The sequence below is a fragment of the Scatophagus argus genome, chromosome 13, assembly GCF_020382885.2.
Source record: "Scatophagus argus isolate fScaArg1 chromosome 13, fScaArg1.pri, whole genome shotgun sequence".
Classification (NCBI taxonomy): Eukaryota; Metazoa; Chordata; class Actinopteri; family Scatophagidae; genus Scatophagus; species Scatophagus argus.
In genome coordinates, this window is record NC_058505.1 from 21,252,756 (window position 1) to 21,267,708 (window position 14,953).

A 14,953-nucleotide genomic window follows, 5' to 3' on the forward strand; every position below is an offset into this window, starting at 1 on the left:
AGCGCCAGCAGCTCCTCTCATAAGCTCTAGAGGGCGCTCTCCTAACCTGTCCTTCCTTAACGCTGGTTTACTGCATCAAGTATAGTCACCGAAGAAGTTAGATCATCCAACATGGCGGCGTCCTGTTACGGCATTCACTGACAGGATATGACTTAGGTCAAAATAACAGCTTTACTTTTGAAAACTGAACAAAAAATACCCCGAGAGATATCATGCTTCCAGAAACTGCTCAGTGTTTAAAAACGGCGGCTCCGTTGTTTTCTCAAACCGTTTTCTTGAAGGATTTGAGACGGTTGTCCGCACATGGAGGAGCCAGCTGCCTGCAGGGCCGGAGACACTTCAGTGTCAGCGGCTGTCTGATGGCCAAGGTTCCCCGTCCGCGCAAAATCAAGGAAACAGTGGAGATCCCCGGACTGGAGATGATCACCTATGGCGAAAGGATGCACTATGTGCCGGGGTTGGCTAAGCCGGTTTACCCGAAGTGGGAGAGGGACTACAAGGACCCTAGATATTACAAGCCACCCCCGCCTCATGAAATGCCGCTTTTCAAAGAGAAGCCGTGCTATGTGTACAGCCAGCGGACCAGTCCACTGGAAGGTAAAATGTCTAAGCTTTATTACACTTCAGTGTAATCACTGTTGTGTTAAAACAATCAGGTATACCTTACCAGCAGTTGCACAAGTATGTCGCGATAACGGCAGAGGCTCATTATTGTTAGTCTTACATCTGTGCTTAATAAAGTGCAATTTCAGTTGAAAAGGTTGGAACCTGTCATCGATGTCTTTTTTGTTTTCCACTGTATCTCAATCCAGCAAAATGAACGAATGAATGGTCCATTCATTCTGGGTTTTTAAACGTACTTTCTTCGTGTTGGTGTTTGAAGTGTTTCAGGTTAAATACTATAAATTAAATACACATCTAAAGTTCATTTTGAGTTTAACAGATAGTATGTTTAGTTTTTTGTTCTCACTGTATCAGAATAGCACTCGGATTTTTTTTCTAAGCGTGTAACGTCTGGAATAACATAACAAGGACAGGATGTTGTTTACTTCTTATTTATCTGGTGAAAATGTTAGACATTCCTGTCATTTTCAGATCTCACTGACTTAGCCTAAATGCTCACCTTACACCAAATTTGTCAGATGAACCTGGATAAATCTGATATTGTATGTTCACTACAAGAAACCCTTTTATTGATGTGTATGTTTATGCATATTATAAGTTTACAACCAGGCAGGAATTCTCTCTTCTGATTTGTCACATGAAGTGTTGGCTACAGTATCACTTTAACCTGCATGTGAGGGGAATTTCCAAACCCTTTTGTCACATCAGATCCTCATCTGTCCCTCTCTCACTCCCTCTCAGGTGTTCGTCAGGCTCTGTGGCTGACAAAATCCAAGATGATCTCTGCCCTGCCACCTCACCTGCTCTCGCTGGCAGAGAATCCTGCCAATCAGATACCAGATCAGGATGAACGCGTGCAGAACGCCATCAAACATGCCCGCTTCTGGGACACGACGGAGGAAAAAACAGGCAAAGCGAAATACAGGTATTGTGTCACAACAATGTACATGCTCAAGTAAATTAAGTATTCAAGGTTATTTTGTTGTGTGGGCAGTGAATGAAACAACACTCCAGGTGAACGTATCTAACTGTAACAACGGCTCAGTTTTATTATGTATCCCTCCAGCAGTGACCATGAACAATATCAGGATTTCCTGTCTTTGCCAAGATAGTGATATTAGTTGAGAACGTAGACTGTATAAAACATGGACACAGTCCCCCATGACATCACACACGAGTATCTGAAGAGGCATTCTGAATCAGTGTGTGTCTCAGTAGTGTCTGATTCCACCTGACTTCCAGCTAATTCAAAAATGGGCATAGAGGTGCAGCACAAACTTCTTGCATAGTCTGTTGGCACAGTTAACCACACAGCACGTCGCATTATTTGTTTTGAAATTTGCACGAAAATATACTCCAAAAAGCTCCAGTACCATGCAGCATGGCTGAGAGTACAGTGACATGAATTAGCTGATTTGCCTTTTACCCTTACTCGCAGGTAATTTATGCATAACTTTAAATCTTACTATAATTTGTTGTCACGACCAGGGATGTTAGCTATAGTGATCAAAGCTGTCTTTGTGCCAGCCTGTATTCCTACTGTGAATTGGGGCATTTTAACATGGGGTCTGATCGGAACTGACCTGCTTTTGGAGCCAGACTTAAGTGACCATTCGGGAAATGTCAATTCTCAAAAAAGTGCCAAAAACTGCAGGTCCTGCAAGCTCAAAAACTGTCAAATGATTTCGCACTTCAAACAAGGACTTTCACAGTCCTTGCTTGCGAAATCCACCTCTCTCCTCTCTCCTCTCTCCTCTCTCTCTCTCTCTCTTTCTCTCTCTCTCTCTCTCTCACTATTTGTGTGTGCTCCTTCCCCAGCAACACTTTGCTCTACAACCTGCTCCATCTGTGCGCAGCTCTACAGTCCAGTCACCCAGCGATCGGAAGGAGGATCCTTGCTGAGAAATACTCATTGGCAGCTACATGGAAAAGAGGTAATACAACCTTTTGGAATACCTGGTGCTGATATTTCAATGTATCACGTGGAGCTTTTAACCACTGCTAATGCTATGGAATAATGTTTTCCCGATTGTGTGGTGGGCATGTAATTGGCACAATACACATTATTGCCAGTGGTTTCAGACTATACCACTGAGCAACAGTTGGCAGCAATATACAGGAATGTGCCAAGAAAGGCAAAGACTTCTGGGTAATATATAGACAAGGTAAGATTTAAAACATTTCACAAGATTTTCCTTGGCTATATTAAATCATTCTCCTGCTGGTGGAAAAAGGATCAACATAGTCATTTGGATTCATTCTCTGGGGATAACAAGATTCACTACCAAATTTTCTGGCAATCCGTCTTATAGTTGTTGTCTTATTTCAGTCTGGAATAAAGTATTGGATTGAGCGAAAGACAGACATCATTGCCAGCACAGAACTGAACAGCCTGGCGCCACCTGAAATGATAATAAATGTGAAAGTACTAAATGCATTCTAATGGACTTCCATTTACTTTGTGTATTTGTACATCAGGTGAAGACCTGTTCCAGATAAGGGGTCAGAATGGTTTGCTGCATAACTGCATGGATCCCCTTCCAGTGGTTTCTGGGAAACAGGAAGTGAGCGAGACAGCAGATTATAACCTGGAAACCTTCTATCCCATGGCTCCAACAATCAGCCTGCAGAAAGTACAAATATACAAAGAGGAAATGAACTGCACAGGTAAGAAGACACCCAGTCCCCTGTTATGTCAGAAAGCCTGATCTAATAATGCTCGGCTGTGTCTGGGTTTCATTGTGCAGATTGTCCACTGTTCAGGCCAAATTTAATGACCTCTTTTTTTCAGGTTTCGTGGGTGACTACCCTTACCCTCATGCCCACACGCTTTACTTCCTGGAAGATGATGGCGCTCGCTTTAAACTCCGCCCAGATCAGTTTAGAGCCAAGATGCTCATGTTTGCTTTTGGAAACGCTCTGGCCCGTGCACGCATGCTGTATGGGGTAAGGATACATACATTACATTTAGTAGGCTGTCATTATACTCAGCAAATATGTGAAAATAGACTGCGAACATAATGTATTACCAGTTCCTGATCCACGTCATGCTCCGTAATTATCCTTCTCTCCGTCTCTCTTTCTGCCTCTTACACTGTGTGTGTGTGTGTGTGTGTCAGAACGAGCCCCTGCAGGTACTAGATCATCCTATAACGGTACAGGCAGTGGGGTCCAATGGTAGAATTTTTCAGTTTATGGTTTTCCAGCTCAACACAACGGATCTCTCAGGAGATGACGGCATCAAGAACCAGGTAATTATTTTTTACTGTTAGCTGTGTGTGCACTGCTTTGCAAGAAAGTCCAAGTCATCAGATCTTGGTGACCTTGAAGGGATGATTGTTGTACTACAGCAGAATATGTGCAGCTATACCAGTATGCTGTAGACCTGTACTAAATACCATGAAATACCATGTGTAACGTCTCAGTTTCAGCTGTGCCAAAAAAGTAATATTCTACTATAATAATATATTATAGTTGTTTATCACAATTTTCAAGACAAAATAAGGCACCATCTGTAGAAAAAAAATAGTCCAGATAGTTGTTGCCAAAATGCTAAAAATGGACATATGTGACTCGTATGTGTTGGTGCATCATTATTAAAGGAGTTAATTACCCCTCCCAGCCAAGGGAGTGTTTGTGCCTGACACATAACCCCCAAAAAACATAACGTATCATTTTCTTCAGATTTAAATAAGTAATGGAATGTTTATAGGTGCTGTCAGCAGATAGTTCCTCGTATGCTAATAATGATGCTCTCTGGCTCTGGCTCTTTTCGTATACATTTGATGAACTGATTTGTAAGCTATTGTATTTGTAAGTCACTATACTTACTGTTACTAACTCCTTTTTGTTATCTTCCTAGCGGTCGTTGTCTTGATTTAACGTGAACAACTATTGATCGACAGGCTCGTTTCTATGCAGCTACATTCATGAGCTGCTTTGCGTTGATCGTTTGTGGTTAAACATGAACATGTAGAGGGGAGGATATGAGGCTAATCCACAGGCAGACAGTTCCAAGTTGATTTGGGGTTTATGAAAGGAAGCTGTGCACTGTCAGGCACAAATGTTTTTGGCATATGGTCATTTCCTTGTTTGTGTGTATGCAAACATTTAGTGTTGATTGTATAAATGGCAGGATTTTATCATGTTATTTTGATGTTAGATCCATGCCGCCACATAAAAATCAGTGTTTCTGTATTGTAAAGTAAACAAAAGTCCTGATGGAAGAATATGTTTACTGCTTCACTGCTGTCTGCTGTTATTATTATTTTTTTTTAATTTTGTGTGCTCCATGCAGGTGTGGTTGGAACATGATGTCGAGCTCTACGATTTTGCAAAAGTCCGACCACTCATCAAGAAGAAGCAAGTGAAGGTAGGATGATGAATTTCTGACTTCCTGCCAGGTTCTGCCATTTGACAGCTGTCTTCTCATCAAATTAGAACCATCTTCTTAGTTTAAATCAGTGTGGTTTAAGTGAGTATCTGCCTTTATGACTATCTAAATCTAATATTTCTACTCATTTAGTGTGTACACACTGTCACCATCCTGTGTGATTACAGAACAAGGGAGCTTAGGAGCTTGGCAGGGTCAAACCTCTCTTCAGCATACATGTGTTTTTACTGATGAGTGACAAGTGACGTGATTGCTGCTGGCTGCTGTGTGTCTCCCTTTAGGTACCAGCTGGTCTGGCAGGATACAAACCTGAAACATTCACCAAGTTCCTGGCCCTGTACCTGCATGGAGCTGCATAGGACATAGGACCATACTGTGCTGATGATGTCTCTTGGAGCCAGAGTCTGTGCAGTGGAGCCATGGGCTCATCTTCCCACCCATACACCCTTCTGACCTAGTCATGGTCAGTGCTCAGCTGTCAATCACAACGTCCCACCCCCTTTTTTATAGCACCAAATAACTAATTAAAACCAGACTTAAAAGAAAAATGTTTGTTCTTGCTACTGTGAGTTCATGCAATAAAAACTGTCGTTCTGAATATGTACTATGATTGAGTGTTTGATAAGCAATTTTTATGCTTTAGTTTGTTTTTGAGTTGCAAATATGAGACTAACATGGGACTAGATGTGATGGGAAAATCAGCACATCTAATCACATGTCATCTAGGATACCCACAATGCAACTCAACCATAGACAGGTCAGCTGGAGATCGGGGTGAGTTATGATAGATATATGATTTTAAGTGAAAATAAACTTTCAACTCATCACTGCACAAGAAGCACAGGCTCGTTATTTTCACTTTAGTGAATTAACTAGATAACCATTGTCGGCTAACGTAATTCCATCCATTTAAGTCAGGCTTATTAACATTAAACTAAAGTATCAATAATACTTGCGGTCAGGTAGTTTTAAGAGTTTAATTGCGTGTTAGAATGAGGAACCTCTATTTTTTATTGCTTATTATAATCCTAATAAGGATAATGAGGCTCTAATATTTTACGGTACAATCTCCTAGGTTCAAAGTGAACAGATGACATCAACTGCCACCAGCTCATCTTGCACATGCATGCATTGTCCATATGTCTACTCCCTAAGACTTGTTGCTTCATTAAGGATGGAGTCTAAATCAAGATGTGGTTGTTAGATCTCATAAACAAAATCATGAAAAAGGATTAAATGTATTAAATGCTAAGTCTGGCATTATTCTATAATTTCCTTCCCATGAAAAAAATCATAACCGACAGTGAGTTAACCTGTCTCCTGTAACTTTCTGTTGTCCCTACCCTGTCTAAGCTCATTGGTTCCAACTGATTGATCTTGAAAAACACCTCACAAACATATGGCTTCATTTTTAAAAGTAAAAGAAAGTGATTTTTAAATACATCTTTCTCACTGTAGTCCAAACATCATTCAAAAAGGAGAAATAGTGCACAGATTAGTCACACCAGTGGATCAATCGGCCTTAGGCTGCGAGAGGCTTAGACTGCCGGCGGATCTCCCACGATGCACTGAGCTCTTTCTTCCTCTCCCTCTCCTTTGCACACGTTTATGTCACATTAATGCACATCACTAACCCAACTTCTTCCCTGGAGTCCTTGTGCTTTCTCATCTCACAGGTTCCCATGGATCGTGGTTGGACCTCCTGCTGCGGTCCTGCTTGAAACTTACTGCGATTACTACTGTTTAGTCATAATCTATTTTAATTCGATTACTACTCTGTACAGCTGCGGGAGTAGTTGTTACAGAAATGTTCCACTGGATTCAGTGATTCAGTGTTATCACACTTGTTCTGTTGGTAATTAAGAAACACTTTGAATTAGGAACCTGTAAGGTCATACTTGTCCCATTTGTCTCTCAAGACGTGTGTTTCTTCACATACTGTAGATATGCTGAGCAAGAAGTGCTGACAATGCACTTTTCTTTTTGCATGAGTGAAAGAAATCAGATTTAGAAATTATAAAAATCATCAAGCAGTGTCCTGTTCTTTGCAATTTTTGTATTTTGCAAGTCCTACATGTAAATGTAAGCATCCCACAAATGAGTCATCTGTATACCATTCATCACCTTAAAGCACTGATGTTTTACCTGAATATTTTGGGGAAAATTCAGACCATTGCAGCAGCTCAAATGATGATTCATTTATTTGCAGTACAGTACAACATCAGATACAGTGTTCTTCAGAGATGTGCCCTCAGGTCACATAACTTGAAACTGAGTCTGACTCAGGTCACAAATGTGATGATTTTAGACTGCAGTGAAAATAGTGCTCTTCAAAAATTACAATCAGTGATGGAGAAGCTTCTTACTTTATTTGAGAGTTGAGGTTGCACATGACAAATTGAACAGTCCATTACGAGTTTTTCAGTACCGTAAAATCAAAGTTGACTTGACTTGGATTTGCGGATACTTAGTTGAGCGCAGAGTGCATCTGTAGCTCCTTCAGAGTGGCTCGCAACTCAGGGTCTCTGATCAGACACATATACACCAAGATCTTGACCTCTGGGAAACGAGAAAAAATGGGATGAAAGGTTTTAGTGGAAAGTGATCCAGTGAAAAAAGATGAAAGATCTGGTGTTGTCCATGTGTTTCTCACCATTGGACAGTGCTCTGTCGAACTGAACGTGTTTGCTCATGAAGCTCATGGTGGTAAAGGTCCTATGTCCACACAGCAATGTATAAAATAGCGCTCCAAGCTGCCAAACAGTGGTGGGACAGGCCCTGTATTTGTGATCGTCAAACCACTCGGGAGGGAAGTATGCACGGGTACCTAGTACACACATCAGCAGAGCAATGGAGGGAAAAGACAGGAAGGGATGAAGAGAATCTTTGTTTAAACATGAAAATCATTATTTCAGAGATTGGCAAATGACTGAAGAGCACAAGCCAGATATCATACCACAAAAAGTAGTGTAAGACGCCTCAGTGGAGAAGCTGCCACAGCCGAAGTCGATGATACGCACTTTGGGTTCTCCACCGTTCAACTGCACCAGGACGTTCTGCAACTTTATGTCCCGGTGAAAGACACCCTTTGAGTGCATGTCGATGGCTGCGTCCACCAGCTGTCTCAGGATCATCTGAGAGAGACAGAATGAGAAGAGAAGGTCAGGAAAAATGTATCTCTTGAACAACACAATGAAAAATATGGCAGCAATGTAAGTTCTGTATTAGTTGTCTTTACGAACTTTGATCTTCTTGTAAAGACCGTTTTATCAAGTCTGGAGTTTGGCAGCACACACACACACACACACACACCCATACAGAAATATTCTCCGCCCAGCGTCCATACCTTTGCCTCATGTTCATCCAGGTAACCTCCACGAGATTTTAGGTAGCTGAGGAGGTCCATGCAGTTCTCCGGTCTTTCCATGACCAGTATTATCTCGTGACCCAGATCATACCAGTCCAGAAGAGACACAGCAGTGGACTGTCCAATGGATCCTGGTAGACCTGTGGCTTTCAGCATCAGTGCCACCTCCAGAACGATGTCGAACACCTTCCCATTGCATTTCTAAAGAAAAAAAAATGCTTACATGCCAATGACTTGTAATAAATTCCAACACCGAATGTTTCAGACACAGAGATAAAACATGTGCAGCTCATTCAGCAAAGACACATTTAACGTTCACATTTTGTTTTAAAGACGTCAGCTGGTGTTCATCATCTGATCAAATTACTTACAACTTCTTCTAATCTCACAGCCCTGATGGGAATGTGCTTGATGGCAACCTGCAAGACAGAAATTCAAATGGTTTAGTTTGTGTGTAAACCCACCATGACATCACACATTGGTTTGCAGAGCGCAATCTTGGTTAGCCAAACAGAAGTGACCAATTACACATGTAGGTGTACAGGTCCTCCCCGCCACACACACACACACACACACACACTCTGCTATATTATCATCTGGCATAAAAAAGTGATGCACAGAGAAACAAAGCTCAGTGTGGGAACACCTGCTCCTCAGAGTCAAATGTAAATTAAGTTTAGTCACGTCATTAAAAGTTACTGCGACTGAACAAATTTAAAAACTGTGTAAGCAGGAGAAGGATGAGCTAAAACTCAAACTAGCTTGGGCTGAAAGCAGGCAAGCTAACCACAGAGTGTGACCCTTTTTGCAGAGGTACCACGGAGACACAACTCAGTGTAAAAGTAAGTGTGATTATGCGAGACGAGTGTGTTCCTCACTCAGAGTCTGTCTGGCACACGGCAGAAGAAGCACAGAGAAGCTGACTAGTGCGGCTCCCCGAAGCTCATTGAGTCAATGGAGAGCCAGAATCAAAGAAAGAAAGCATCTCCTGCATTTCATGTCATTTTGTATTTTCCCCAGAAATGAATTAGTTTTAATTAGCAGTTAGTGGATGTCTGGCTAGTGAAAGCAGATTTAACCAAAACCCAGACATTAAGGGACAAAACTACACTTTATCGTCTATTTCAGGTAAACGGGACTACAACTTATATACTGAGCATGTTGTATTGATAAGACCTGGACCTTGCAATTGAGACCATGAAGCCATGAGGTAATACAGTAATTCATCAAGTAAGCAGCATGGTCCTTTTCTCTTAAGATTACATACAGATGGACTTTTGTCATCAAGTGGAGTGTGCCCATTTTTTAGACTGGGAAACTCAGCTCAGCACGTACAGTACACTGTCTATAGCTGATACATCCTGAGGATCAGTGAATGTTGCAGTGTGTGTGAGCGTGTGTTTGTAAGACTTACTGGTTGATGGTCTGATTTACGGAAGCCAGCGCGCACTGAGCCGAAGCCTCCCTTGCCGATCGGATCCAACTCGCAGTACTTGTTCACGAAATCAGCTGAAAACACACAGACGGACATTTTCTTCTGAATTCTTTACTTATTTTTTGATACTTTTCACATGAATACTTTCACTCCTATTGTTGTTCTGTCATTTTGTTCCCCACTGTCTGCTTACCTCTGCTTGTGTTTAGTGAGGAGGCCAACTCAAAGATTCTCTCCTCCTCGGATGAGGCACTGCTGGTGTTGTAGCTGATGTCTGCTGATGAAGAGGAGGATTCAGTATCACTGAGCAGACAGAACCGGGACACTCCGCTGTCACTACTACTGGAGTTGGAGCTGTTTCTGATGCTACACCTTCTCTTCTTTTCAGGAGGTCTGGCATCTACACTGATCTTCCTCTTTCTCCTTTGACTGATTCTGTCCTTTACTGACACAACACTGTGTTCAGAAGGGTTGGTGAGGTTACTGCACCTCATCCTTTTGTCGGGCATCCTGTCGGGCATCCCATCATCACTAGCCCTCCTCTTTCTCACGCTGACATCCTCGTGAACATTGCTACAGTTGTCACCTGTCCTGGGTGACCCCACAACAACACTCATCTCACGATCTGCCTGCATGTTGTTCTCTAAAATGAGAAATAATCTGTTTTGACTGCAGTAGGTTTTAAAAATAAAGCAGCGACTTAAACATGAACTACGATGGTCATGTACTCAGACTGACTCAACATAAGGATCATAGAATAAACTTCATTTGTGATGGATGTGACAGATACGTCAGTATTGGCCAGAAAGGAAATAAGCATATTAATTAAAACTTCAGCCCCATTCACCTACTTCGTGCAAAATGTTGCTCCGTTTAAATGCCAAAAAGCTGCTACTTGGACAGATAGATGAATTTAAAGATCTCATGTCTGAAAAGGTTTGTACTTTGAACAAAACCTAAAGAAACTCTCTGTTACAAAAACAGACCTTATATCGAAACTTATCTGAGAAGTAAGCCTACAAGGTTTTGCCTAAAATGACGCTGGTGTCACACTGGACTACAAAGACCAATTGGGCCCACAATTATAATTTTAAACTTGCATCAGTTAGTCACAGCACATTAAAGATTAGTGTCCAGGATTTGAGCAAACACACAACAACAAGACTATGAGCTGTAACTGGAAACACTTTGCACCTACCTGAATCTGTTCTGGAGGTCAGAGTCATCAAATGTTGGATGAACTCAGGAGAAATCGTCGAATGAATCGAAGTTTCAGACGAGTTGTACTGTAAACACGTGCAGATAACCTGGAGAGTGTGTACTGATACCGAGTGAATGTCAGATCTGTTGGAGAGCACACTGTTCTGTTCAGAATGTGATGACACATCAAAGTCAGATGAAAGGTAAAGAACCAAGAGTGTGCAAACTAGCATTCTGAAGTTCCATCACACAAGAATTTTTTTTTTAACTATTTGACTTATATATATATATATATATATATATATATATATATATATATAATATTATATTCATAGATATTTTTCAGAGGTCAGGTGATTAATTCAGTCCCACACAGACTGTGCCATCTTTCTCCCCCCACCACAGTAATGATTAACCTCAGTTACCTGCTGTTATCCACCACACTCACTGGTCCTCTCATGATGACAGACATTTCATATTTAAAGTGTACAGTGGTGTTAGCCACGACAAAGCAGTAAATCAGATAAATGAAATATTATTTTCTGATTGTTTCATGTATTTGTGTTCTACAGCACAAATAAACCACATTGCTGTGTTTTAAGTGAATTCACACACCAATCAGACACACAGACCTGCAGCTCTTTATACAGCCATGAGACAGATAGGGCCTATAGCCTACAGTCTGACCTCACACCCTGCACACTGTTACTGGCTGGGGGCTACAAGCCCACAGACTGATGCTCAGAAATGTCTCTGACACTGTGAAATAACAATATGAAGAAAATGCAGGCACACACAGAGTCTCTATAGGCACCACCTCACACCAGTGGGTAATAACTGATGACTGAGAGGTCATACTGATGTCTATGCCTAATCATATTTTGACATAATTCTAATACTGTTGGAAATATATCCAGACATATGATGCTGGCATTGTGGATTTGCATATTATAGTAGCAGTACTGGACTAGCCATCGGAGCACAGGGAGAGTTCTCAGTGGCTGAATGCAACATGTTTTCAATAGAAATCAAGCTATAGTTTACAGACACACGCACACACACACACACACACACACAAACACATCTGATGTTTTCATCTCTTCAGACGAACAGAAGACTGCTGATTTACGCTAAGTCGAAGTCCGCGTCTAAGTTACCACTGCACTACACTGTCCTATTTAGTTAAGATCCATTTGCCAAGACAAACAAATAAAATAAAACTAAAACTAAAATCTGCTGACATGAATGTGCTATAGACTCACATTATTCCATGTTGAACAATAACCAGGATACAAATGCAAGAGAAAATTCACATAGGAATTCAGAGTTGGTAAGCGGGCATCCAGAAAGCCAACTCAATCACAATTTCCCAGAGTGGAAGGGGAAGTCTTCAGATTGATTGTTTCTTTCCTGGTCAACAATCCAGAGCCTGAAGATATATAATATCTATAATCATATAAGGGGCGGCACGGTGGTGCAGTGGTTAGCACTGTCCCCTCATAGCAAGAGGGTTCCAGGTTCGAATCCCGGTCTGGGCCCTTCTATGTGGAGTTTGCATGTTCTCCCTGTGCCTGCGTGGGTTTTCTCCGGGTACTCCGGCTTCCTCCCACAATACCAAAAACATGCACATTAGGTTAATTGGCTACTCTAACTTGCCCCTAGGTGTGAGTGTGTGAGTGTGTGGTTGTATGGTTGTCTGTCTTTGTGTGTTGGCCCTGCGATTGACTGGCGACCAGTCCAGGGTGTACCCTGCCTCTCGCCCGTAGTCAGCTGGGATAGGCTCCAGCTCCCCCGCGACCCTGACGGATAAGCGGTATAGAAAATGGATGGATTGATAATCATATAAGGGAGAAGACTCAAATCCACACACAAACATAAAACACAAGAGTGAGGACGATTCAGGCCTCGTTTGGACCTGCCTGTCCTGCTCAAGAGAGCAGCGGTGGTCAAGTGAGCTATACAGCAAATGAAGAAAGGGAGGAACATGAACGACAGAGAAATAAAGTTATCCTCTGATTGTTTCACAACAGTTACATTTTAAAGAAGAAGCAAACACACTTTTCTTGATTTGTATGCACACACAGATGTGCAGCTCTGTATACATCCATGACACAGACAGAGCAGAGGAAGAAGAGAGAGACTGAGACACCAGGGGTATTGCTACACTTACAGCTGTACTGGGCCACAAAAATATATTCTGCAGGTGTTTGAGAGTCTAACCTGAAGTTTGTTCATCTTTTGAGCATTAAACTGTGAGACCTATTTTTGTGTTGTTTTGTTTTGCTTTGTATTTTATGTGGCTAATTTATGTGGTCACAAGGCTTTGTGCTCATATGGGATAAATGAAAGGGAGGGTTACACACAACACAGCACAGCAGTTGTGTGAAAGATGGTGAGCAGACTAGGACAGTCATACCAGATCAAGATGTTAAGGACAGTCAAGAACTCTAAGTTGAAGAAGACGTCAGAAGATCTGTCATGCCTGGTGGTTTTCTGTCATGCCTGGTGTTTTTGTTATGCTTTGTCTTTTGATTTCTGTCCATGTGTCATGTTCCATGTTGTCTTGTGCTTCCATGTATTATGTTAAAGGTTTTTGTCATGTCCTGTTTTATTTTGAAAAGCGTCACTTCCCCTGTGTGTCCTGTTTTCTTGTAGCTTTGCTTTAGTTTTCTTGATTGCTTTCTCCCTCCTGATGTGTGTCACCTGTGTCTCGTTACCATGTCTATTTAGTCCTTGTCTTCCCAGTCACCTTTGTCCCAGCGTTGAATGTCTTTTGTATCATGCCAGGAGCTTTTCTGCCTTGTTCTTCCATGCCATGCCAGGAGTTTTTGTCCCACAGTTAGTTTCCGAGTCATAGTAAGTGTGAGCTTGTTTAAGTTAGGTTTTGTTTTCTAAATAAAGACTATTGTTTTTTGGACCTCCACTACGCCTGCCTGCTCCTTTAGACTCTGCATCGGGGTTCAGTATTTTTCTGCGTCAGCAACGCCGACACTTCTTGACAAGATCATGTCAGGCTACAAGAGAATTAGCCTCTTTGTCTGGATGAAGTGAAGTGCACTGGTTTGTTTAACCTGTACTTTGATTGTGATGCTGCTTGCAAACTGCCTGAGCTACAAGTGAACTGAATTTAGTCAGCAGTAGTCAAAAGAATAAATGCATTCATGTTATAATCCACATGCAATATGTCATAGTTGTGCACACAGAACTGTACTAACATTGGTCTGGTTTAATACTGAAGGGTTTGCAAATAGATAAACTTGTGGTGAGTGGGGTGTGAGGATTAATATCTGTGCTTCTGTGATGTGAGGAAAGAGAAAAGAATTACAAGACAAGAGTTTTCATCTCTCGGCCCCATTCCGGGCAAGGCGCGGTTTCAAGCTCTCAAGAAATTAACCTGGAATATTCCTTTTGAACGGCTCTCTTCTCATGTATCTGCGATGTGGCCTAACTTAAACACACTCCACAGCTTCCCTGGAGAGATGAGGGGATGGAAGGAGGAAACAGAAGAGGGGCTGATGGGAGCAGAGGACAGGCAGTGACGCAGTCTGTGTATGAGACAGCTTCTCCTCACTCTTCCTCTCCATGAACCTGATGAAGATGATGGATTAACAGCCACGCCCCCTGGTTTGAGTCACTGAGAGCTGCTGCATCCATCCATCCATTATCTATCAGTGCTTATCCTTTGCCGCATATCCCAGCTGACACTGGGCGAGAGGCGGGGTACCGACTCCACGCAGAAAGCTTCCAACCCGAGACCTCCTTGCTGTGAGGTGATAGCATGGTGCTGCCTGAGCTGATGCAGACGTTAAGAAAAACAGATCATAAGCAGCTCATTGCAACTGCAATTATAACAGGCCTTGGTTCATTTTCAGTTAATCAGTCCAGGGGGCTGATTTGAATTTGTATTGAGCCTTTATTTGATCTGTTTTGCTGT

General features: G+C 42.0%; 2 protein-coding genes across 2 annotated transcripts; one reads left to right on the forward strand and one right to left on the reverse strand.

The window, feature by feature from the left end:
* Positions 1 to 98: 98 nt before the first annotated feature.
* On the forward strand, positions 99 to 5,621 carry mrpl37 (mitochondrial ribosomal protein L37). The gene is made up of 8 exons (XM_046407757.1): positions 99 to 597; positions 1,366 to 1,549; positions 2,443 to 2,558; positions 3,103 to 3,291; positions 3,416 to 3,570; positions 3,744 to 3,875; positions 4,922 to 4,996; positions 5,299 to 5,621. The coding sequence occupies exons 1-8, from the start codon at positions 213 to 215 to the stop codon at positions 5,374 to 5,376; spliced, it is 1,314 nt and encodes a 437-aa protein (XP_046263713.1). The 5' UTR covers positions 99 to 212; the 3' UTR covers positions 5,377 to 5,621.
* A 1,129-nt stretch (positions 5,622 to 6,750) lies between these two features.
* LOC124069473 (serine/threonine-protein kinase pim-2-like) lies at positions 6,751 to 10,328 on the reverse strand. The gene is made up of 7 exons (XM_046408670.1): positions 10,013 to 10,328; positions 9,799 to 9,893; positions 8,756 to 8,803; positions 8,364 to 8,585; positions 7,974 to 8,151; positions 7,671 to 7,844; positions 6,751 to 7,576 (listed from the first exon to the last, which is right to left on the reverse strand). The coding sequence occupies exons 1-7, from the start codon at positions 10,326 to 10,328 to the stop codon at positions 7,485 to 7,487; spliced, it is 1,125 nt and encodes a 374-aa protein (XP_046264626.1). The 3' UTR covers positions 6,751 to 7,484.
* Positions 10,329 to 14,953: the final 4,625 nt, after the last annotated feature.

Coding starts and splice junctions, on each gene's coding strand:
- LOC124069473 (XM_046408670.1), bottom strand. CDS start 10,328: ATGCCCGACAAAAGGATGAGGTGCAGTAACCTCACCAACCCTTCTGAA. Junction 8,804..9,798: donor GTAAATCAGACCATCAACCA/GTAAGTCTTACA, acceptor TCTGTCTTGCAG/GTTGCCATCAAGCACATTCC. Junction 7,577..7,670: donor CGACAGAGCACTGTCCAATG/GTGAGAAACACA, acceptor CTCGTTTCCCAG/AGGTCAAGATCTTGGTGTAT.
- mrpl37 (XM_046407757.1), top strand. CDS start 213: ATGCTTCCAGAAACTGCTCAGTGTTTAAAAACGGCGGCTCCGTTGTTT. Junction 598..1,365: donor GCGGACCAGTCCACTGGAAG/GTAAAATGTCTA, acceptor ACTCCCTCTCAG/GTGTTCGTCAGGCTCTGTGG. Junction 3,571..3,743: donor GTGCACGCATGCTGTATGGG/GTAAGGATACAT, acceptor TGTGTGTGTCAG/AACGAGCCCCTGCAGGTACT.